Genomic DNA, 25006 nt, shown 5'->3' on the forward strand with positions numbered 1-25006 from the left:
TTTGAGTAAGGATTTTAAGAAAAGACTCGTCAATAGTTTGATTATTATCGCTAGTTTACCAGTTAACGAAAGCATGTGTTGACAAACGCTACTCAACTGAAACTAATTCCGCCTCTCTTTACAAAACATAACCCAACACTCTACTCTGCAACAAGCCCCTCTTCATCTCCATATACTTCCTTCCTCACTTCAGTCTGTCCAATACCCCTATCCTATTTCTGTCCCTTCCTCATTTGCCTAACATTCTTCCCTCTATTAGAGTCTTCTACATCCCACTGCCGATAAATAAGCTTTTCATCCATTTTTCCTGCCTCCTTATGGTTTCTTCCATCAATCCCCTTTCTTCCCTCACGCTACATAGCACCTTCTCATTTGTTTTCCATTCTGTCCACTTCACCCCCTCTCCACAACAAGATTTCAAAAGCTCTCAATTCTTTGTCAATAGTTTGACATGAAGCGTGATTATGAACGGCATGAAAATAAAGTCGTTGAAGTATGCTGGCAAGGGAAGATTTGAGTTTCCTGAAAAGCGGGTGTATAGAAGGATGGAAATGGATGGAAAAGAAAACCGACAAGGAAGTATCAGGCATGGCGGGGGAGGAGAGAGAATGTGGGGATATCCAGAAGATGCAGGAAAGGTGGATATTGAGACTTTTGGTTGGGGATGTAATGTTGGTGACTGGGACAGAGGGGAGCAAGTTAGACGAGCGGGTTGAAATAGTTGCATGTTGGTAGAAATGACATGAGGTAAAATGTATGTGATATTGTGGGATTAATTGAAGTGATATCAGGGTTTTGTTAGCAAAGGCAAAAAATGCATCGTTGTTCAGTCTGTGTCCGTCAAAAACTAACATCAAAAGACATGATATCATATACAATAATATACTCACGATTTATTTCCAGTTGCCGATGACTACGGCTAGATTTTGTAAATTTGAAAATGCCGAAGAGGAATATATATATACTGTATATAACCTGTGATAATGACTCAGCCTGCATTGTGATTGATACACCATGCAGAGCAGATGTGTATTGCGGATAACACACATATACGGGGCTAAGATTATTTTATTTATTTTAAAATAAATATTTCTTTTATCACGACATGCGGGCCTGCCCACATATTTCATCAGATCCATAGGAGGCACGTTATGACGTACTGCCACATTAGGGAAGCCGAAAGATCTAAAAATATTTCAACTATGCATAAGTGTCGCTCCGAAGATTACATGAAAAAATTCACATCAACGAAGGTAGACAGAGATTTACTTTAAACAAAGGAAACTACAACGAAGGACTAAATATAATGGCAATTGGTAACGAATGAATAAAATATTTAAAATAAATAGGCCAACATAAATTGACTTGAAAGACGATAAGGATGCCAGGAGTTAAAAGAATAGAGTGGGGATTCTAGGAAACCCCCAGGATTCTTCTAATTACAGATTGATCTACATGATGCTCTCTAGCTAATCAGAAAAAGTAATCTTAGATTGAAACCAATCTAAAAATTAAATGGTACTATTATAAAACCTACAGATTGGTTACTTAAAACATCTTCTCAATCTCTTCGACTCTGAAAAATGATTGTTGACAACCTAGGAGGTCCCAATTTTGATAAATTACAGCTTAATCATTCCCGGTACATTTGAACAGATGAAGAGATATGCATGTGATATGCAGGTATAGTGAGCCTTGTGATAAATACTGAGTGAAATATGTAATTGTTGAGAGGCGCTCAAAAACATTCCTATAAGTCAAATTGTGTAAAAGAGATAAGAACTAAGATGTACGATGCATGTTTGGTCTGAATAAGCTTTGTGTGATTATATATATATATATATATATATATATATATATATATATATATATATATATGCAAACCATAAACACTGTAATCAACCCGAAGGTCGGTTTGGTAAGTGATGGTAGAGTTCACCCTGTACTAAGCCCTATACGGCGTATGAAATTCACAAATCAGGGTAGGGGGGCCGGTTCCTTTCCCTGTGCCTGTTATGGTTTCCCAGGAACACCTGGTACCCGAAAAATCACATAGCTTAGGTGGAGCTCCAGGTGCCCAGAGTGCCTTGCCTGGGAATCGAACCCGGGACCCTTCGGTCAGTCAAGGAAAGGAACCTGATTATTTGGACAAGGTCATCACCAGTGATGACCTTGTCCAAATAATCAGGTTCATTTTCAATAAGTTGCAAAAGTTCGCTTGGAATTTCCGCTCGATTGGTCTTCCGTGACACGGTCGGCGCGTAGAGGTTTGAAATAATGACGGCCTGCTCCTTTTAGAGCTTAGAGAGCACTGAGACCAGTTTCGTGGCAAAGATCAGCGTCACGCCCTACCAACTCAAAGCGGTTCGATCCCACTCCGACCAAAAGGAGCGGTCCTGGAAATTCAATTGCATTATATTTGGAACGCACCCTGCATTTCACAGTTGGCGGGATGATAATTTATTTTAAACATTTTAAGCTGACAATGTAAAAAACACACTGCAACAATATCAATACAAATGGCGTCGTTTAACGCGCAAGGCATGCCAAGGGAGTCGGTGCGCATGCGAGTTTCAATTCTCGCTTGGCATTCGATTAGCTACGGCGTTTCAGACCTTACTTTGCGTATATCCCTCGTATTTATACAGTCACAAGGATAGATACGATTCGTTTGTTTTAAGACACAAGGTTGGAGGGGAAGGTTTGAAGGGTGTGGATCACTAACGGGAAAAGGCGTGCGCGTGAAATTTTTTTCAAACTTTGCAAAAGTACTATGGAGACATTTTGAATGATTCAGCAAGGCTTTGTTAATGAAGCTATGGGTCTAAGCCAGTGTTTTGAGTCATATAGTCGTTTTAAATTGGGTAGAACCTCGATAAATAAAAATTCATGAACGGGGGCGACCTTCCATTTCGACAGACCCTAACCTTGTCAATTTGGTGCGGGCAAATCGCCGTTTAACTGTTAGGGAGATATCCATCAGACTCCATCAGACTTTTTTTTGTTTCCAAAGTTAAAATCAACCTTGAAAGGGCCCCGAGTCATTGCAGACATTAAAACTAATTGTACGGTGGACCTGAAGAGGATCCCAAAGGTGGCTTACCAAGCAGGGTTCGAGAGCTGGAATAAAGGTGAGCAACGACAGCTAAGACATGTACCTTGAGGGCGACAAGTTCGATTAAGCTGTATCCGTCGAAATAAACAAGTTATAAAATCTGTCCTGTCTTTTTTTGATCATACCTTATATTTTTACTACCGCTATATACAATGTCGGGAATATGTCTAATTAACTACATTCGTTTAATTATTTTCTGAGATCCTAATTTTTAGTTTTTTGTTCTACTCATTGTTCCCGTAGCGAAGACCAGATTAAATTTCACAGACCGGATTTAAAATTCTGTCGCAGAGTTATGGAGGGAAAGCGAGTAAATATTGCCTAAACTTTTGCTGGAAGCGGTGAAAAATACGATCTCGAGACAATAAATATCCTATCATCAGTAGCGCCCACACTGAGTAAAGAAAATCACAGCTCCAACGGGCGTCTGTTTGTATACGTTTGCCTTTTTTCGCCTTCCCGATAGTGCCTGATTAATTTACATAACATTTTTTCCGGTAGAACTTTTTACAACCACGGTTCACGTATTTACTAGCGAAGAGATAACTTGACCTGCAGGTTTGGTGAGAGAATATTTCTCAAAAATATTATATCTGCATATCCTCGCTGGTAAAAACCAGATAAGATCAATCCCTCTCTTTTGTTGATATCACTTTAACTATTATGTTCAATGTTAACATAAACTTTCACTTAAATACCAGGTGGAAAACAGTCATAAAAACGTAATAAGGTGGAAGATAAGATGCATTTATAAGATTAAGGGAGTCATTTTAAAAAATGCATAGCCAATTCACAGGAAAAGCTTAAATCATTAAACGGGAACATCTCAAAGTTATGTGACGTTTTTTTCAGCTGCAAAAATGATGATTATGAATCCAAATTTCATATAAATTAACATTTACCACCTATAATATCAACATTATTATGTATTAATAATAATTTAATAATTACAAGGAAATTCGAAAATTCACCATAATTTCGAATATTTTTAGTCTTCCCTGAAATAACAAGCAAGTAATTTATGCATTCTACATAGTAAAAATATTAATTTTTAACGAAAGACTAGCAATTTTAAATCCTCCGCTCTTCAATCAAAACATTTTGCAGTATTATCAAAATATCCCTTATTAATCCTGAGTCATTTAGGGCTCCAGAATTATCCTTCCATAATTCGAAAAATGTTCGAAGGAATTTTTTCCAAAGAAATTAAATGCACATAAAATATGTACATTATAAATGCTTCCAAAGAAAATAACGAGAGAATAAAAATTGATACACGTAATTTGGGAGAGAACCAAGCATTTTGTTTAGAAAATGTATTCTAAAATAAGCATTCAAGCGGAATATGATTTTGAAATCTGAATGATAAAAATTATTTCGATAAATTGAATGAATAATTGAAAATTGATCAATTTATACTGGACTAAGGATTACATAGAGCCGGGGATTTACATTATATTTCCTAAATTGTGCGCCGATTTTTGTTTGTTTTGGAAATTTTTTATTTTTCCATAGCTACGCCATGTTAGAAAAACATGCAAAACAAGCAAAAAATAGAGTATTATAACCAGATACAACAAAATATACATGCATTGAAATGAAAACAGCATGTTAATATACGATAAATAATAAAGCAATTAAGGCTTTTCCGCTCTGATTAATTCGGGCGGTGCATCAAAGATAATTTTTGCAAATGAAAAATAAAGAATATTTCTGAAAGAGTAGGGTAACATTACAAAATAACTATCATTTCTAAGACGTAATGTACAATTACTCCTAGAAAACGTCCAACGTCCTTTTTAAAGCTTACAAGAAAGGAATTCCAGACACCACAAGACAGACACTAACAATGATTTTTGAAATACATTCACTCCGAAAGCATCAAAAATATTTTAGTAATTTCTAATACTCCCCTCTTTGTAATCATATTCATTTTAACCGGATGCAGTAAATATTTAGGCTGTTTTGGAAATGGGGGCACGTAAAGATTTCCCAAGCTTGGTCGTATGCCATCCCAACTCCTTGTAAAACGGAGAGATATGATAACATACGAGGTTAAATATAAACTTCATGCATGAGTTAGACTGACTGAAATTTTAGGTTTAGGTCTTCATATAATTGGCAAAAGTAATCAAGAAAGGGAAAAATCAGAGAAAAATGAGTCTTTTTCTGGTGGAGGAAATTAGGCATCATGATTCCACCCCTATTCCGACCTTCGACTCCTGGGCACTTTCCCCATGGTGCTGTCATTTACCTCCGATGGGAAACTCGTATTTTACGAGCGTTTGCACCATATTCCACAAGAATACACAGCCCTTAATATTCTGATCCTCATCCACCCTACTCATTGCATCTGACCATCTGCACGCAACGTGACCACCGTAATCTTTAAAAACCATTCCCAAAGCCCCAGCATCCGCTCCCGTCGTTTCAACAAAAAAGAACAGCCGAGGTACAGTATGAGATCCAGATAAGCATTAGAACGGAGCGTGACCTCATGGAACGACGGAGAAGGAAGGGGGAGACTGCGATCACCTTCCCTACTCCTTATAACATCCCGTCGTTAGAGTCATAATTTCCGGCGACTATTTGAGCGAATATTTATCATTATTTCCCGTCGCTCTCACCTCAATACGTTCATCAACGTCAAGGGATCATCTTCTTATTTTCAACTCCATGTCTTAACGAGCACATCACTTCTCTTCTTGGGATTTTCTTCGAGAGGACATCGACAAGAAGAAGGAGGGATGATTTAAGTCAAAGTTCTTTCCTAGAGTAAACCATAAAAGCTTGATGGCGTGGAAAAAACACTATAATATTCTTCAATAAACTAGGAAAAACCAAAAATGTACGAACACAAGGTTTGCTATTTATATTTTGAGCCTTGACAACATTAAAAGCATTAGGCGCCATCTGACGTTCCCATCTGAAAATTTGACTCTTTTAACGCTTACTTTCTCCAGAGCATTTTGTTGTTTGATCATAACTTGTGTTGTTTACAGTGACTCGAAAATTTTGTCTCAGCGAGAAAATGGAGTTAACTCGTGAACACTTTCGTGCGGTGATTTTTTACGACTTTCGACGTGGATTATCAAGACAGGAGTGTATCGATCAGCTTACTTCCACTTTTGGCGATGAAGCCCCACCCGTTGCCACTGCGAAACGCTGGTATAACGAATTCCATCATTAACGCCGTCCACTCAGCGACGAAAGTCGTGAAGGTCGACCAAAATCAGTTGTTGTGCCAAAAATATTGATGCTGAGCAAGAACTAGTAAAGGAAGATCGTCATGTGACTAATCGTGAGATTTAAGCATCCTTGGGGATTACTATGACGAGCATCAATAAGATATTACATGAATATTTAGCTGTGAAAAAAATGTGTTCGCGTTTTAGCCCGCATAATTTGACAAAAGGTCAAAGAGATGCTTGGGTCAATTCGTGCAAATAAATGCTCAAAAATACAATCACGGTGCATCAAAAGCTATGTATGACATGTACATAGGTGAGGAATCTTGGACCTATGTGTATGATCCCAAAACAAAACAGCAATCCACTGTATGGGTCTTCCAAGACGAGCCAAATCCGACAGAAGTGATTCGTGCACGAAGCAGATCGAAGGAAATGATCGCCTATTTCTTCGGAACAACTGGACATGTGGCAAGCGCACCATTAGAACAACATAGAACTGTGAATTCTAAATGGTACACGAGGATTTGTTTGCTCGAAGGGCTTGGTGAAAGACGAAAAAAGAAGCGGCAACGAGGGATCATTCTTCATCATGACAATGCTAGCTTTCACAGATCGGCTGAAACAATTACCTATTTGATTGGCCGAAACGTCGAATTGTTGGGTCATCCTCCGTATAGCCCTGATTTAGCACCAAATGACTTCTTTTTATTCCTGTTTATCAAGAAAAAATAGCGTGGCCGACGTTTATCGGCACCTGAAGAAGCCGTTGATGCATTCAAAAACCATGTTTTGGAGGTATCTCAATCGGAGTGGAAAAACAGTAGCGAAAATTGGTTCTAACGCATGCAAAATTGTATTGATTGTCGTGAAAAATACTAAAAAAAAACAACAAAGCCATTTTCAACAGTAAATTACTGTCTTTTTATTATTAAGCGCGAAGTGTAAATAGCAACCCTCGTAATAATACTAGGGTCGGCAAGACAAGCAATGAAGTTTTCAGATACCGTCCAAAAAAATGTCGTCAGCAGAATTTTATGAATGTGTACCGTTTTTAAGTAATTATTACTATTAAATATTATATTATAATATATCTTGGTCAAATTTATTGTGCATATTAAAAGAATTTAAATAAATAATTTTTTAATCATAGCGATTAATGTTGACTAATTTTTTTTCCAGGAAGCCGTATATTAAAGCTTAAAGAATGGAGAAGATAGAGGCACGCAGTGTGATTAAGTTCCTTCATTTGAGAGTTTCAAGTACCCGGGAAATCCACGATGAAGTGGTAGCTGTTTATGGAAATAGGCCGTCATATGAAACAGCCGTGAGGTGGAAAAGTTATTTTTCAAATGGCTACATGTCATTCACAGACGATCCATGACGTGGAAGACCATCACTCACGGAAGATGCCGCAACAGTGAAGAAAGTGGAGGATTTTACTCTATTAGACCGAAGAGCAACCATTCAAATCATCATAATTGTGACTGACCTTAGTCACGGCAGTGTGTGGAAAATTATCGAGGATGAACTGCATATGTAAAGGTTGTCCGCACGCTGAATTCCACGACTTTTGACTCATTTTTAGAAGCACACACGGAGTGAACTGCAATTGTTACCACGGCGCCACCGATCGTCAAAGCGACGTGACTTTTAAACTTGTGCTACATCCGCCCTATTCTCCCGATCTCGCCTCAATCGACTTTTTCTTATTTTCAGAACTCAAAAAAACCATTGCAGGGTCAGGGTTTGGACAACACAACTGACGTCATTAAAAAGGTGGAATTTGATGGATTTCGATGCAATCCGCTGAGTTCTATAATGACGTCTTTTGAAAGGCCAAGACACGCAAGGAGGCATTTATAACTCTAGATGGTGACTATGCAGAGAAGTTTTAAGACTAAAATAATAAAAATTAAGCTATATCTAGATCATTTTTTAACAATGATCAAAAGTTTACGATACCCTACATGTATGTTCCAAAATAACACTCAAGCCCGGTTCTTTTTACGTGTGAATTTATTGAATTTTAACCATTAGAGAACTAGTCTAAAGTTATATTCGTAATAATATGAGTAGCCATATTATTACGAATATTGGCAGGTCAATGCATTCTTTGATAGCTGCTACGCATTAACTAGGACTTCTAAAAACCTATAGCACCTCTTGGGCTAAGTCACTTATTTCTCTAAATTATGATTTCTACACCCCAACAGACTAATATTTCTCATCGAAGTTTCAAATGTCCCTTCATTACTCATCTCTTTCCATTCCCCGACTATTCTCTTTTTTATCTCAGCTTTCAAAACCCTTTTATCACTCAATATCTTCTCAGTCCGCATTTTCTGCCGAATTTGAACTTTACCCAATCTTTTCCCTTACTCCACACTGAATCTAAAACTTCTTTGTTCGACTTCCAATCCGTGCAACTTATTTTATCTGTCTCTCTTGTCATCTCTATATTTCACCTTCTCCTTTCGTATATTCTTCTGCCTTTTAACATACATATTTCCTTCTTCACATGTCATACCGAATATTCCTTCGTTTGTCGCTCTTTACGCGCAAATTTATTTTCAATATTCTTCTTTATACCCAAAGTTCAATTTTCCATAATTTGTTTTGCTAATTTATTCACATAATACATCAAAATATATCCATATATGATACGTCATGTGTAAAGCAACAAAACGATGAAATAATAACCATGTTAATCGGAAAAAACCAAACCCTACGTGAAAGAAATCCCAAATAGACGGGAGTCAAACCCGAGACCTCTCAATTAGGAAGACAAAGGCTCACCCCGCCCGCAGTTGGCCGGTTTTCCTCAGAAATAAAGCTTCGGAACCATATCATGCTTCATTCATTCATTAGCCAATACTAAATAAATTGGAAAATTAAATTCCCCTCTAAAGTATCTGGAATGTCAAAACTTTTATCACATCAAGACATATTGCAAACCGCCACGTACATTTCCGCTGTCTTCATAACTAACTGAAATAACCAAGTTTGCGGAAATGTGCACCATATCACACGATCAACCCTTGTGGTTCTGAAACCATGTTCGGATAGATGTCGTAAAAGAAATGTGAATACTAAACCATGTTCGGTTAAATATCGTAAAAATGTGAATATTTACACAGAAAATTTCATTTACCACGTGTAACTATTTTACCTATTATTAACTATATTACCTTACCACGTGTAACTATTTATAACTATTGCATATTTACCTAAATAGCAAAAACGGTTCCTGTAAATATAACAGTAATGAAGTCATCCAACTATGCAAACAAATTCTGCCAACCAAATTACTTTATCTAATTTATATAATAAAACTTTGAATTTAGGAGGAAGAAATTGTTTCTTAGATGGGAATAAAGCATTTGTTATAATTCAGAAATGAAGTACATGCATCTAAATCATAGCAAATATAGTTGTTTAGATGATTTTATTCTTTCTCTCTCGATCTACTACAACGTAAAAAATACGTGTTCAAAATAATGGCGTGAAAAAAGACTCCAACACAATTCTCTCCCTATTCCATTCCGTCAAGTTACCGAGCCAGAATGACCCGTAAAGTAGAGGCAAACGACTAGTGGACCACACTTTGCAAGTAACGCATATGCGGGCGAGAATGCGGGCTGCATTTGTGCATCGTTAACTCCCTTTTGCTTGATAAACTAAGGGTTGGAAGGGTAACAATTGTTGCGCGGCTATCTAGTTTGTTTTGCTTGAGATGATTATCATACGTAAAAAGCAATCAGCACAAAACAAAACATTTTTCGAGGTAAATGAAATGCGGGTTGAAAATACTGAGTTGAGGAAGTTGGCTCTTGTCTCGGGATGCACTTACTCCTTAATTGCAATCTATTTCATTTGCAAATATTTTATGGAATTATATAAAAACATTACTCCCTCCTTATAAGAGTAACTTATCTCATTACTAAACTCGAGCTTCTCTATACCTGCGATTGCTGGAATTGATTAATTAAATGATGAAATTTGCATCAAATGACTTAAAATTTATGTTCAACACAGAATATGTTTAGTGAAGTTTAAATGGATGTTAACTTGGGTTGAATGAAAAGCTGTTATCCCAAGAGCTGCCGATGCAAAATGTATTTATTTTTATACAATTGAAGTATCGCCGTCAACTAGTAGTTGCCAATTATCCTAAAACAGTTTAAAAGTCTTCCATATTACCTTAGCGTCGAAAATTAATATTTGAAAAATATTTATTACGCAATGGTATTAATTTGCATTCAAGAATACAGACTTAATATTTCTCCTTTCATTGTTAGCAATACTCATATTATCCAATTTTGTTTCTGAATGTAATTTGAGATTTAGTCATCCTGAATGAGATTCATGTGTATCAATTAATCATATGGGTAAATAAAAATACAAAATATATCATTTTCTCCTTAGCATAGCCACGCATGCCATATAATATAATAATACAACTGTGAGGTATTTCAATAGAATAAATAAATTTATAAGTACATTTATACTACATCAATACTTTACGGCTCCCTATGCTGAAAATTAATTCCGATCACGAAACTAATATCACGATGGAATCGGAAAATTTATTTTCTGAAGTGAGAGAATTAGCCGTAAGCATTAGAAATAGGGATAAAAACGCGCAACCTTCAACTTAGAGGTGATGTCTTTCTAGACGCCATTATTAGTAGTTCAACTTTTAAAACTTTATTAGAAATTTCCTAGGATTCCCAGGAATAATATACGTATACGCATGTTGTTTTGAGACATTGCGTCTTTGAACCAGCCAATTATAAAAAAGCGGAAATACATACCCTAAATTTTTATCTAAATACATGGAGACAAATTATGAATAAAATAAAGTGACCTTATGCATTTTCACTTAAATATCCTTTCTATTCAATCTTTACGATTTTAAATTCATTTCTCGGTTTACATTTGGTGATAGATCAAGGCAAGTATGCAAAAGAATAATGATTTTAATTGCAGATGTAGCTTGGAGAATAAAAATTTTACTGTCCCAAACTTTCAGGACTGGGATGGACATTTACGGTTCATTCGGAACGACAGGCGGAAGTAAGAGAAAGTTTCCGGCCGAAAAATCATTCAGTCGAAATTCTTTAAAATACATCGTAACAATGAGAAAATGGCCCCTTTAGAAACCCTCAAATGGAATCCATTCGGCACCACTCCCGCTTGAAGTCTCTCAGACCCACTCACCCTTTTCTTTCCCCGGATTCCGAGCACTTCCGTGGTCTTTTCTCCAAAATCCTCGTCCGACCCCCCCGACCCACCCAACTCTCAAGTCCGACGCCCATAATCTGCCAATCCTGAACAAACACTTCCAATCAATCGCCGCCTCCCACAAAACTCTCCTCGCTTCCTTCGCGATCTCGCTCACTCACCCATCTTCAACGCTTCGCCTCCAATCCCTCCCTCTATTGGGATTTCTCCCCTCGGGAGGCGTGGGAGAGTGGGGTGGGGGAGCAGAGAGAGAAAATGAAACCCTATTATCATCGCGGACACGAACTCTTTTGAATTTCATTCCCCGTTCCTATTAGAAAGCACGACTTTTGACGTCCGTCAAGATGAGTGAAGTGGCAGATTGAGATTCGAGTGGAATATATGCCCTCCTTACTTGCTCCCTCCAAATAATTCTTGGGGGTTCGATCGTCGCAGACGCAGAACAAAGGAATGAAGACCAATGGAAGGTCGAAGGAAAATCTAGAAGAGAAATGCTCTGCTCTGAGTAAACGACTTCGTTTTCGTAATTCTAGGGAAAATGCCAAGATTCCACGTCGAGTTGTTCATTTCCTAGCATTTACCATATGAGAGTGCATCAAAGTCAATCATATTGGGGTAGACGTGTGGCCGTCCTTTTATTTAGGAATAAATTTTTACCTCATTTGTGATACTCTAAGTATCAATAACTTATGAGGGTGAAAAGAAACATTTCCAGCATAAATTATGGTGTAAATGTTAAGTTTCCTTTTACCCTCATAATGAAGGAATTCTACAAAGTCAAACCTGAAACTGTTATGTTTATCAATGATTTGTTCAGAGTTTTTCATTTCACAATGCCAGTTTCTTTAGTTCAGTCTAGCTAGTCTCCTAATGCTAGAAGAGTCGTAGTGCGTCGGGTGCCAAGTTGTGTTTCCATGGAAGAGACGTAGAGGTTTCATTGTTCTGTTGAGTCCATCCAAAGGATCTTAAAGGTAGACGACCTTTAAAAAAATAAAATGATCCGCTTATTTGGAGCAAGTTATGTAACCAATTTTGTCAGCCTATCATTTCATATTTCAACAGAACTCCAGCTACTAGGTAATCATCAAAATAAGTATTTGAAAAGGAATGGGATAGGTATCAGAAACGCTAAGTAAAGTCATGAAAGACAGATTGTTGCAGGCTTTAATATGAAGCGCTTCGGTTTATGTATCCGATTCCTGGTTTTTAGTGCAAGAAGTTAAGCTTAGATTAGATAAATGATTTCAAGATGTGGGAATCGTTAAGAATGACAATGAGGACACAGAAGATGAACAATGAAGAAGTTTTGAAAATGGCTGGGGATGAGAGGGACTTACGATGGAAAATAAAAAAAGAAAGCATTAGAAATGTTAAGAGGTAGTGAAGGGATATTGAAGGACAAGAATGGAAGGGAGAATGTTAGATGCAAGCCGTGCAAAGAAAGTAAGAGAATAGGCATTTCAGACAGTATAAAGGCAGGCGATTGCCACATAACAAGTAGTGGAGAAGCTTTTTCAAACAACCCGAATTCCTTCTTCAGTTCATTCAACAAAGAATGGAACAAAGAAATAATTTAAGTGGCCAGCAAGAGCAAGTCAACGAACAGTACGTCAGTGGTGATAGCGTCCGTCAAAAATCTACCTTTAATAGTCAGAGTACTGATGGTGATGAACAACTTCTTAGGCTTGGTGAGTGACGTTGGCTCGATCGGTCAGCCATATAGCTAATTACTCATTCAGATAAAGGACCGGAATTTTCCTTCTCATGTTTGACTACTGTTTCAGAGGCATTACCTGTTACTGAACCCAGGAAGCCTATTATTAGACAAAATTAAAGGTGGCGCATTAAAATGAAAACTGATATAAATAAATCGAGAGCTGTTTTGATGGGAGGTGAGCATTTTACTGAGAGTGAAATCTACATGGTCAAGAGCAGTTCTTTCTCTGCGCCCCCTGTTGTCTACCATAATCTGGGACCCTTAAAATTACACTGAAAGTGTTTGTTTAGAATTAAGCGAAGAAAATCGAAATTTCAACTTGGGGAACTCCATTCAATAGCCGAATGCTTAAACAAACTAAACTACCTACGATTAGAAAATTTCAATGCTGGCATTTTAATTATTTTAATTAGTACGACAGGCCATGATATGATCAGGATCGATTTAGGAAATGTCTTCCTGATTGATCCCGAAACTGTAGTACGCCATGTTCCTCCGCATAGAATCCACCGTCAAACTCAGCCATAGGGTCGGAACGCCATCAACGCAAATCATATTATCAAACTTAATTAAGCTGCGACACGATTAGCATCAGCTCTTAACCGACTAAAACAATCGAGTAGAAATCAGAATATGACGGTTATCCAATTTATGGAGATATATTTTTTCCAATTACGTATCGATTGACACTGGATAAAATATTTAACCCCGTTATATGTCCATCCATCTTCATATTTTCTTTAATACCAGCGTGCCTACGAAGAAGATCACCTAATTGGAGATGAAAATTATTGGATACCAAAGCTTTTTTTATGATGTCAATATGGATCAATTCTTCCAAATCAGGCCTGATATCATGCGATGCGCTTATTACTGTACGCAATATATTGATTATTTCCTATTATTGACTGAGTACTCACTATTGTTATAACCATCGAAAGGATGTCAGTGTTTGTATTGTATCATCAGGAGATATTGGATGTGAACTCTTTCGGGTTTTTCGTGAAAATTAATAATTTAGTTTCTTTTCATTTGAGGAAAAAATGAACAATCTGGATTGTTAAAATGTAAATATTCCAATTTTAGTTGTAATACCCACTGGAAAATTCATTTACAGGCTCTCTTACAAAAATTAGCAAACCAACCACATTCTTAAGACGGTGCAATCGGCTCTATTGGATTAGAGCGTTCAATGGGTGGATGTGATAGCGGCGGCAGATAACTAAGTCTTTTCCGCGATAGTTACGTTTCGAGTTTATCCAAGACAGTGACGATTAATATACACTGAAGTCAGGGATCCGCCAAAGACTCATCTCTCATGAAAATATGTACCAACATAGTTAATTGCTCTGAATAGGCTCAAGAAGGGATTATTAAAGTCGCGGTTATATTAAAAAAAAGAATATTAGTTGGTTATGGTGGATTGTAGGCTGGATACCAAGTATTTTTTCAGCGAAAGAAAAATATTATTAGATAATAAGTATGATTTTTCAAAATATTGAAACAGCATAGGCATTGATTTTATAATTATATTTATTGATTATAATTAATTAAGCCAATAAATACTATCTCCCATTAAATAATCTCGACATTGCACGTTGTGTTTTAACTGAATCAGGAGGAAGACAGATTATAATAAATCTTCTAACCAATCAACCTGAGGACTTACTCAAACTGGAATATGCCAAAGTGAATCGTATTCCACTTGAATTTTTAATAGCACTGGTTAAGGTAACAATCGCTATGTTCTAATACATTGACAAAATAAATAGTTTATTTATTTTGAGCATATGCTACGTTACTTGGAAGATTAGTTAGTTCAATTGGAATCGGAATTTGTAAACCAAAGATATCACCGAGAAAGTGGAGGAGCATAAATATTCTGCACCTTAAAAAGCCTTGAGGAACTGAATCTTCAGTCATTAATGTGATTTGAAACAAATACAAGTTCCGTCATTCTCTCGCATAAGGCTGTCGACGAGCATAGTGAATAGAACCAATGATAAATGACTTGACAAACCATATAAAGCCTTCCTCTTCTACACACGACATAATTTTTATACAAATTCCTATTCTCTTCGCGGTGGATACTAATATCTGTACACACCACTTTAGGACGCATTGGACTTTCGTTGCTACGGGTGATTGCATGTGTGTCTTGACCTCCATCTACAAATATACGAGGGTCATCCGGAAAGTAGTACCCGTTCGTGCCGCATGAAGTGCTGACGACGCGAGTAGCCGCTGGACGAGGTCAGATAGCTTCAGTGGCTTGTCTGCCTTCTCTGAGCCAAGTTGCGTGACGCTAGCATTGCCTGTGTTGTTTCTGTGATTGTTTACAATGTTTAAAAAAATTGAGAACGCCGCCAGTTGTGAAGTGAGGGCAGTGATTAAATTCCTCAATGCAAGAAACGTTCGCCCATGTGATATTCATCGCCAATTAAAGGAGGTGTATGGAGACAATGTAATGGACGAGTCGTCTGTTCGGCGGTGGTGTCGCAACTTCAACATGGGGAGGGGGAACACACACGACGATGAGCGTTCGGGGAGACCGTCTGTCATTACAGACCAACTGGTGAGCTCAGTTGACGAATTCGTGAGGAACGATCGGCGCGTCACAATTGATGACATGTTGATGTGAGCATTTTCCCAATGTTTCTCGAACAATTGTTCATGAAATTGTTAAACACCATCTGCATTATGCAAAAATTTGTGCAAGATGGGTCCCTCGCGTATCTCAATGAGCTGGCGGCGAAGGACTATGCAGCAGGAATACAGAAACTTGTCACACGTTATGACAAATGCCTTAATTTGCTTGGAGATTATGTTGAGAAGTAGTTTAAAGTATCCTCTTTCAAATAAAATTTTTTATGTTTGTTAATATTTACTTTTGTGTCTTTATTTCACGAACGGGTACTACTTTCCGGATGACCCTCGTATATGATTTTAGAAGTCTCCGTCTGTTTTAAATTTCGCTTCAGGAAAAGGTTTTTGAAGAGAGTGATTAAAACTTCTATCAATTCCAAAAGAGACCACGGGAAAACCACAGCACCAAGAGCCAGATGAGGCGAAGTTTCGTGCGGAGTTTGCGAAGTGAAAAAACTTCCATCTCTTTCCATCCACCGTTGACGCCCACAACTTTTCGTGCTGGCGCACGGAAGAAATAAAAACGGTATAAAACGGGCGGTGCCAAGCAAACAAGTAAAAAAATAATAAATGATAGTAATAACACATCGCAATCAGGGACGGACACATTGAGCCGAGTGGAACCTCGCACGCTTTCGGAAGTGACATTAAAAAAATCAAAGCATTATCGAACTCACATGTGCACTCAAAAGGCTGAGCAGAACCGAAAAGCTCAGAATGGAAATTTGTCAAGTCACAGGCGAGAGGTGAGAAAGATATTTTGTTCAGTTTGGGAACGTGATTTTTTTTCATCCCGCAAATGAACGCGCGGCCGAAGAGAAAAATAAAGTTTAAAATCTAGGATAATGCAGTGGATGAAAGTTGGGAGAAAGGATTCAGGAGGGAAAAAGTGAGCATTCTCGAAATCCGGATGTGACACTCGCAGGCAAACCTACGGACGAAGGTCATAGGTCACGGGAGAAAAATAGATGCATCTTGAGTGGGGAAAGGGGGAGGGAAGGATGGATGAGGACTCGTGATTCCCACACGTTTGGTCACTCGCCTGCAGCTTGGACCACTGGATCCGGCCAATGCAGCGTACTGAATTTCGCCAAGCCAGCTTGGCGCCGAACACGAGCTCCGTCTCCGTGAGTTTGTAATTCCCCCAGCAGTCGCCGCCGCCACTTAGAATCTCCTTCTGCACCTGCTCCCACCTGGCCAGGTGACTTGGACTGTTCAACCTGCAGCAGGACGGGCATGTTCGGGGATGAAAGAGAAAGAGAGAGTTCAATAAAGAGAGCGACTATGTTTCAGAGATGGCCTTCTTCCTCTTTACCCTAAAAATATGATCACGAGAAAAAATAATTCCGACTATGGCCGAGCCACTTTCTACCCCGGAGCAAAGAAATCTTCGGAATTTATTTCAAACAAATGAAAAGTCAGTCTTAAAGAGGTAAACATTTAAAACTTTAAGCCTCCTTGAATCTCACAGAAGGCTCAAATCCACTTAAACAAATAAGGAACCAAAAATTATGCAATGCGTTGATTATAAAATTTGAAACTCCATCTGTTGGAAGGATTCCTTTATTCCGTAAAAACGGAATTCGCATCCATTTAAAAAAACTTCATTCACTTCGTATGAAGTCTTAAAACTGGCTGTTGAGAGCAGAGAAAAAATTTAAATAACATTTAACACATTCGACAGTTAATGAATGTGGCTCATTAAATTCATGTTAGGATGATAAAAGTGGCATTAAAATATGAAAAACAAACAAACTCATCCGACATGAAAAACAAGCTCGTCATCCTATTGCGCTCGAAAGAGTTAATACCATAAAAATACTTCCTTTCGCGTTTCCCTGACGTATATATATATATATATATATATATATATATATATATATATATATATATATATATATATATATTAGAAAATTAAGTTATTCATAAAGTTCTCTTAATGATAGAGATGAACGGCTCACTGGTAAAAAAGTCAGATTGACACAAAGTGGACCTAAGGCCCTTCCGAAGTCCAATTCGTATATAAATGATACCGAGAATAATACAACGCATAAATCTTATTAATGTGCAACAAAGTAATTTCATGTATTCTAATTATAGTAGTTGTGATCTATAACATAAATATATTACATTTCATTAGCATTTTATTGAGAAAATCGGCTGTACACTATTAGGCTATGCGGAATTCGCTCCATTGCCGATGTTTTTCTTGTCACAGATTTTCTCGAAAATTCCATCATTTTTCAATCACTCAGTTTTTTATGTATTCTATTTTTTTAGGCTTAACTCTGTGGAAATACATAATCTTAAAAGTAAAAATACCGATGTATCTTTCCACTTAATTATATTCGGTACAATTCTGATCAATTCTTAAATGTACCGAATAAAATTGAGTGGAAAATTACATTCGTATTTTTACTTCAGCACTAAGTTTTCTCTATTACATAAGTGTTTTTTTTTAATTATACTCTAGGGGGTTACCAGTTGCAGTTTTATAAAAAAATATATAATTACTTATTGCAAAGGAAGCCTCAACGGAATATTATCTATTTACACAAAATCATTGACAAAAGTGGAAGTAAGGTGGTTATCTGTTTTGATTACGCCATAATTAAGGCAATTCACAACAAGCTCCAGAATATAGCTAATACTCATGCAACCAGTTACAACGCAGATTTCATAAAACCTAAAGCTCACTTATTGTTTCAGAAGGAGCAATTCTACAGTTTAAAATGCAGATTCATATTTTAGGAGTATGAAGTACGAGTATGTACGTATGTATGGGCATTATATACCGATTTTGACAGTTATGTGAATTAATTCCCTCAGGAAGATAATTGCAATTTGAACATCGACCTTGTGTGCTGACGAAAGAAGATATATTTAAAATTAGATTCCCTTCTCTGAAATTGATTGAGTGAATTTCCCACAGAGTACGGAGAGAATTTAACATTGCAACTTTGTGAATGCGTTTCGCACGTATTTATTTTTATCGACGTGGAGCGCTAAAAGCGAGATTTCCATTTTTTGATAACTGTATGTTTTCACCGCATCTGCTTCCCCTATGTTTTTCCTTTTGCGTGGTAAAATTCCTCGCCGATGAAACTGACAGGTCACAGGCAGCAGCTACCAGCAGCAGAAGCCTTCATAAAAATTCGCACCCGCGTGAAATGGAGGTGGTTCCATTCCGGCCTTAAATATCTCTAAAGACCCTCATCGTTGCGTGAGACGTTGTTTTCGGGGTCGAAAAATCCATTCCACTCCCCCTATTTTGGGCGCGTTGAGGGGAGAGGGGGGGTGTGTGGGTGGGATTCAGAGATGGAGGCGAAGGAAACTTTAAAAATATGTTTCCCTCCCACGCTGAGTCGGTTGATTTAAAAGAGGATGCTCTGAGGGACATCAAAATAATCAACTCCAACAGGTGTTCGTGAAAAAGGGCATTAACTGAGGGAAACCAGATTCGTAATAAACTGTTACGCTTCACAACATCCCTCCCTCTTAACTCTATACGACCTTTCTAATATCTTTATTTCTTTTAGGAGAATGCGTATTGTCTTGGGTGAAATAATACCTGATTATCGGCTAGAACGCAATATACTCCGGCAGGAGAACGCGGATGAAGGGGAAGTCTTAGCGAGAGGAAGGGGAGGTGTGGGGAGGCAGAAACGCAAATGCACAAACGAAAGAACAGCTGTCTCCAATGACACGTGGCGTCGGACTCGTGTTGCGCGTCTTGGATGAATCACTCGTCAGCACAATCACTGTGGCTGAGTCTGACGCAATACTTCAACGTTTAGTCCAGATTAAGAAAGAAGAAGTACCGAAGAGGAAAAGAGTTGAATGAATCAGAGCGATGCGTAGGGGTGGTTCTGCGACGAGATTGAAAATGGAGGACGAGAAGGATGATAGTATGTTTAGGGTGGTGGATTTGGCCGGGGAGCAAGGAAGAATGGACGAGAGAGGGCGGGAGGGAATGGAGGGTGGAGGCGGAGGATTTGAATGGATTCGCCCGAACGAAACGTTTCGGATCGGATGAGCGGTAGTGTGTGCGTATATTTGAAGCCGCCTCCCGATAGCGCCCGACGGCAGGGCAGGGATCCGAAGATAGGGTGGGCGGGGATGAAAGCGGGCGGCGGAGGGGGTGTGGCGGGGGGGGGTGAGAGGTGGAATATTGCTGTGTGGCCGGGAGGAAGAGGGAGAGGCGAGGAGAGAGTAATAACGGAAAGGAAGGCGATGCGCGCAAGACAGTAGAGGGGAAGAACGGGGAGGGAATCCTGCAGCTGCGGTTTCGGGTCCCTTTCGCTCCCCACCCCCGTCCACTTCGCGCTCTATCCATCCCACTATCACCGTCCCGTTCGCCGGAGGGAGTAATTTTTAAGATCAAGGAAAATGGAAAGAAAAGAGGAGTCAGATGGGTGGAGAGGAGGGTGTGGGGGGGTAAAAGAAGAAATCGGCGCCGAATGAAGACGCGAGGAACACAATCGAGCGATTGTTTTATTCTATACACTCTCAATCGGTTATTTTTCAATGTGTAGCGGGGCGGTGGAAAGATGAGCATCGCTGCCTTTGAAAACATTTCACGCTTGCAAAGAATAAATTACTATTTGCGCGAAGTGAGATATATCTGAGCTTAATTCAAACGACTATGAAGCTAGAACCTATATATGACGATTGCTAGGAATGCCTAAGTAGCACTAGTAAATAAAAGTTTAATTTATATTTGCGACAAAATTTTTATATTTTAAGCAAGATAATACGAAATATATCTTTAGATATAAATATGTAAATATTTATAAATATCTATACACACAAATATATAACATAATTTTATATATATATATGTATATATATATATAAAATTATATATATATATATATATATATATATATATACCCACAAAAATGCATCTGTAGTAGTAGTATTTAGGGGAGGCGACGGACAACTGAGGCCATTTGCGCCACACTAGGGAAGGACAGTAAAGGATGAAGGGTGGAGAGAAACCCGGCGTCGGTATTAGCCTACTCTTAACGAAAGCGCCAAGGGGTCCGCAGCATAACGCCCCATCCGACGGACGGGACGTTATGCTGCCCTCCACAAATCACCTCAAGTAGGGATCTGTATATATATGTCTATATATATGTATATGAAGACTATGATATGTTATATATGGTATATTATTTGTACGTATATTTTTTACATGTCTGAAAAAGGCAAAAATGAGTAATTTGCAAAATCGAACTGAAATTATTATTTTGCTGAACTTCAAAATGAAATCTTTCAGTGAAATACGAGATGAATTGCAATAAGAAAACTCTGCGGCGTAAAAGATTTAGATTTTTAAATGGCTCCCTCTGGTGGAAACATCCACCCGAAAAATTCACAACAGTTATCAAATAAATAGATAACCCATAAATTTATTTTAATTCCCATTTAAATAACCCATTTTAATTATTTCATTTTAGAGAAAAAATTTTGAACTTGTATGTAAAATGAATAAACTAATAAAATTTCAAATAAAACTCATTTTAATAAATAGATATTTTGAACAACGGACTGTTGCCTTTATATTTATTTTAAATGTTTGAAGAGCTGCTCATTTATATTACATATTTATTCAGTTGAAGTTTTAACTCTCAGGCTCCTCTGCTTTGGAAAATTTTTATAGCCCTGTCACATTTTTAAGAAAACTGCTCGTTCCATTCTTTTGAAAAAGGCATAATTTTTTGCTTCACATAGTATGTTGAACTACTTTTTGTTAGTAAGTATTATAAAAAGATCAATATGGTGGTGGGTATTGGGGTGGGGGGGAGGAGAGGGAATAACTGGGAGAAATCGTAAGAACACAGGAAAAATTGACGCAAACCAAATTCATTGGCAGTGGGATGTTGAAGACTATGATAGAGGGGAGAATGTTAGGCAAAGCAGGAAAGGGTAGGAATAGGATAGGAATGTTGGACGGGATGAAGGAAGGAAGGAAGTTAGTGGAGATGAAGAGGGGCTTATTGCAGAGTAGAATGTTGGGTTGTGTTATGTTAGGGGAGACAAGGGAATTATTTGGTTAATGATTCCAGGCTCTCCACCCCCACGGCGTACATGTGAAACCGTTCTGATCAGAGATAAGCCATCCAACAAAAGATGCGAGATTGTAAGTGAAAATGAATCACTCCACCTCGATGTGAGACCTGTATAAGCGATGGCAACTGCGATGCCGGGTACCAAAGAACGCAATGTAAATATGACCTGTGCGCCGTATGTTTTCCAACGTTGGAAAAACATCGAAGTGATGATAATCTCTTACAAATATCCACAGTTTACCCTGATGGGAGAGGACGTGTCGCAATACTTTAAGTGACGTCGTCCGTTTGAATCGAATCGTCGATGCGCCGCAGTTCAATGATATTCAATTAGAGACCGGAGTGGCGATAATCCGCCTGATACAGCGTTCACCCACACCCAGGGCGGTGTTCCTGATTGCAGGTGCGTAGTAGAGGCCTCAAGGATTCGTCACGGGTTTCGCGCGGAGACTTAAAGGGGGGACGCCACGTAATATAAGAAGTAACGCATTGGCGCACTACCCCTTGGATAACGGTGGAAATGTGTGTATTTGGAGAAGCTGCAATATTTGATTCAGGCAACGGGGTCTTGTAAAATTTTGTAGTATCCTTAAAGTGCCACAGGTAAGTATAGAGGTGGTCAATATTGAAGCGTCATTTTTTTGCGTATATCCAACCTCTATTAATATATCTTATGATTCTACTTTCACTAATGGGCTTCCCCGGATGCACATTTTATTTTTCCTTGTATTTTAAATGTTCATTTTTAGACATAAGATGTTTTCTACCCTAAAGGGTTTAATAACTTCAATAACCAAATTAAATTTTATGATTTTTTGTTTAACCAAGTTTTAACCTATTTTAAGTTAACCAATAATCTTAGTTTTATTATTATAATTAATAAAATCATACATGTTGATGGACATAGCCTATACACATTTAGTGATTATTAACCCACGTTATAAGGTTAAAAAAACTTGGACTTTGGACCTAAGACCATTTTAAAGCCCTTTGCCGCTTCGGCAAGGGGAGATCTCAGCATCATGATTACATTCTTCGAGAAAAATGCTTAAAGAATCTTGGGGAAAAATACGTTTAGGAAATAAATCCCTCCAGAAGCAGTCTTATCCTTCCAACGGCCTCAATCTCTTACTCTCCCTTTTCGATCTGTCAATGATTAACGCTTAACTGCCCAGAGCCTAAGCAATCGTATTCTATTATCTGCCTCGATTTTCGAATGTTTTTTATCTATGTCTACGTCTTCTTTCAATCGTAGCTATTTTATAATTTTTTAAGTTTCTAAGGACAGTGAATTATAAAATCGATTAATATTTTTAATGCAATCTGATTTCTAATTGTATTTGAATACATTAAAGTATTTTTACTAATAGTTTTTGTACGCTAACGATACATTAAAATGAGAGATGAAGCGTAATTAAACTTTTTAAATGATTATATGCGTAAAAATGAGTCTAATGGTACATTTTAATGCAGCTTTCCAATTAATAATGAAGTTAATCAAGGATATTTTTCCAAACGACTTCGCCTTGCCAAGCAATAATTGCTGCTACTTAATTTGACGCCTTAGACATGAGGTACGGTTAAATATTTCGAAACAAATGATTACCACTTCTGCAAAATAACAAAATTGCGAAAAATAGCCTTCATCAGTAGTTTCTCAATGTGTTTGTTTTTACAACAGATATACATTTTAGCGAATAAAGATGCGACAAATTGCATATGGAGGTAGCGTAACTACCAAGTCTTAAATATGGAGATGTAGAGAGACCGTTGCTGTGCGAAATTCGAGGGTAGAACAAGTGGACGGAAGATACATATATAGGGGTAGTGGCTGGAGAGCCGTGGTAGGTGGGAGAATAATAGGTTAGAGGGGAGGGCGGAGGAAGGAAGCGTACCTGTATTATAGGACGACATGAGAGCAGGAGAAAGCATGAAGATCCGAAGAAAGTAATATTGCATGAAAAAGGAATACTTTCACGCATTGAGCGAGGAATATTTATTTGATGTAACCAATAAGCAACATAAAAGTTGTAAGGGATCACCAAAAACCTAAACCTTATACCTAAAATATCTTTGATAAGGTATCTTTCATTTAAGAGAAAAATATCAGAATATGTATAAATGGAAATAATCATCTTTTGCGTCATTTTTTTATTTCTGAAAAAATGTAAACGCATATATTCCGTAAATTAAATTTGTACGTGTCAGCAAAATAGAACTGGAGTAATAATTAAATGTGGTTGATTACTTTAGCAAAGTAATATCTCCCGTAATAAAGGAAATCATTTTAAACACTCTTTGACTCCTATTTGTTCGAGGAAAATCCCGACATAACAGAACATTCCTAACCTACGGAATTCGTCTAGGGGGAATAATAGCTTCGAGAGCGACAAGCTAAAGGCGAGACTTCGAAATCACGGTGTTCACAAAATTACGTGGGAAGAGCGATTCATTGCGAGATAAGTGCACATCTCAATATGGAATATGCGTTGTTTTATCTACGGAAGTTAAAGAGTTGAGGAAATCAGCAGAAGGTAACGACGACTGTGGGGGTTGGTTCCGAGTACACTAAGGTAGCGCATTCAAAATTTCTATGAGTTTTGTTGAACAACGTCCGACTCGCTTTAACACACCCATTACTTTATACACATACGTGCAAAAAATTTCCTTTAGGTCGAGCATTCGGAGATAACATCTTGGTACAAGTATTATTTTTCGCGGACTTGGACCTATCCGCATTACGATTACGGAATCGTATTGAACGTTTATTTCTTCCCGTCAGCCTAATCCCATTCTTATGGGGTCGACGTTTCTACCTTTGATCCTTCTCCTCCATGTCTTCCTATCTATGGCGTCGTATCTCCATCCCTTCTCTTCTTTAGACCCTCTTCCAACTCGTTCTTCCATTTAAACTTGAGTTTCCCTCTCTCCTAGCATCAATTTGAAGTTCGTCGAACAAATGAAAAATCCACTTTACCCTAAATCTAAGTACTTTTAAGAATTCAATGAAATAAGGATT

General features: G+C 37.9%; 1 protein-coding gene across 3 annotated transcripts in view; it reads right to left on the reverse strand.

Annotated features, from left to right (window-relative positions):
• The window catches only part of Nos (Nitric oxide synthase), a 277326-nt gene that overhangs the window by 69839 nt on the left and 182481 nt on the right, over nucleotides 1–25006 (reverse strand). For all 3 annotated transcript variants that reach the window (XM_071590448.1, XM_071590447.1, XM_071590449.1), the window contains exon 4: nucleotides 16956–17133. In XM_071590448.1, the coding sequence (XP_071446549.1) occupies nucleotides 16956–17133 (178 nt within the window). The remainder of the gene's footprint in view (nucleotides 1–16955; nucleotides 17134–25006) is intronic.

This window comes from Hetaerina americana, unplaced genomic scaffold (assembly GCF_022747635.1).
Source record: "Hetaerina americana unplaced genomic scaffold, ioHetAmer1.1.p SCAF_4, whole genome shotgun sequence".
Classification (NCBI taxonomy): Eukaryota; Metazoa; Arthropoda; class Insecta; order Odonata; family Calopterygidae; genus Hetaerina; species Hetaerina americana.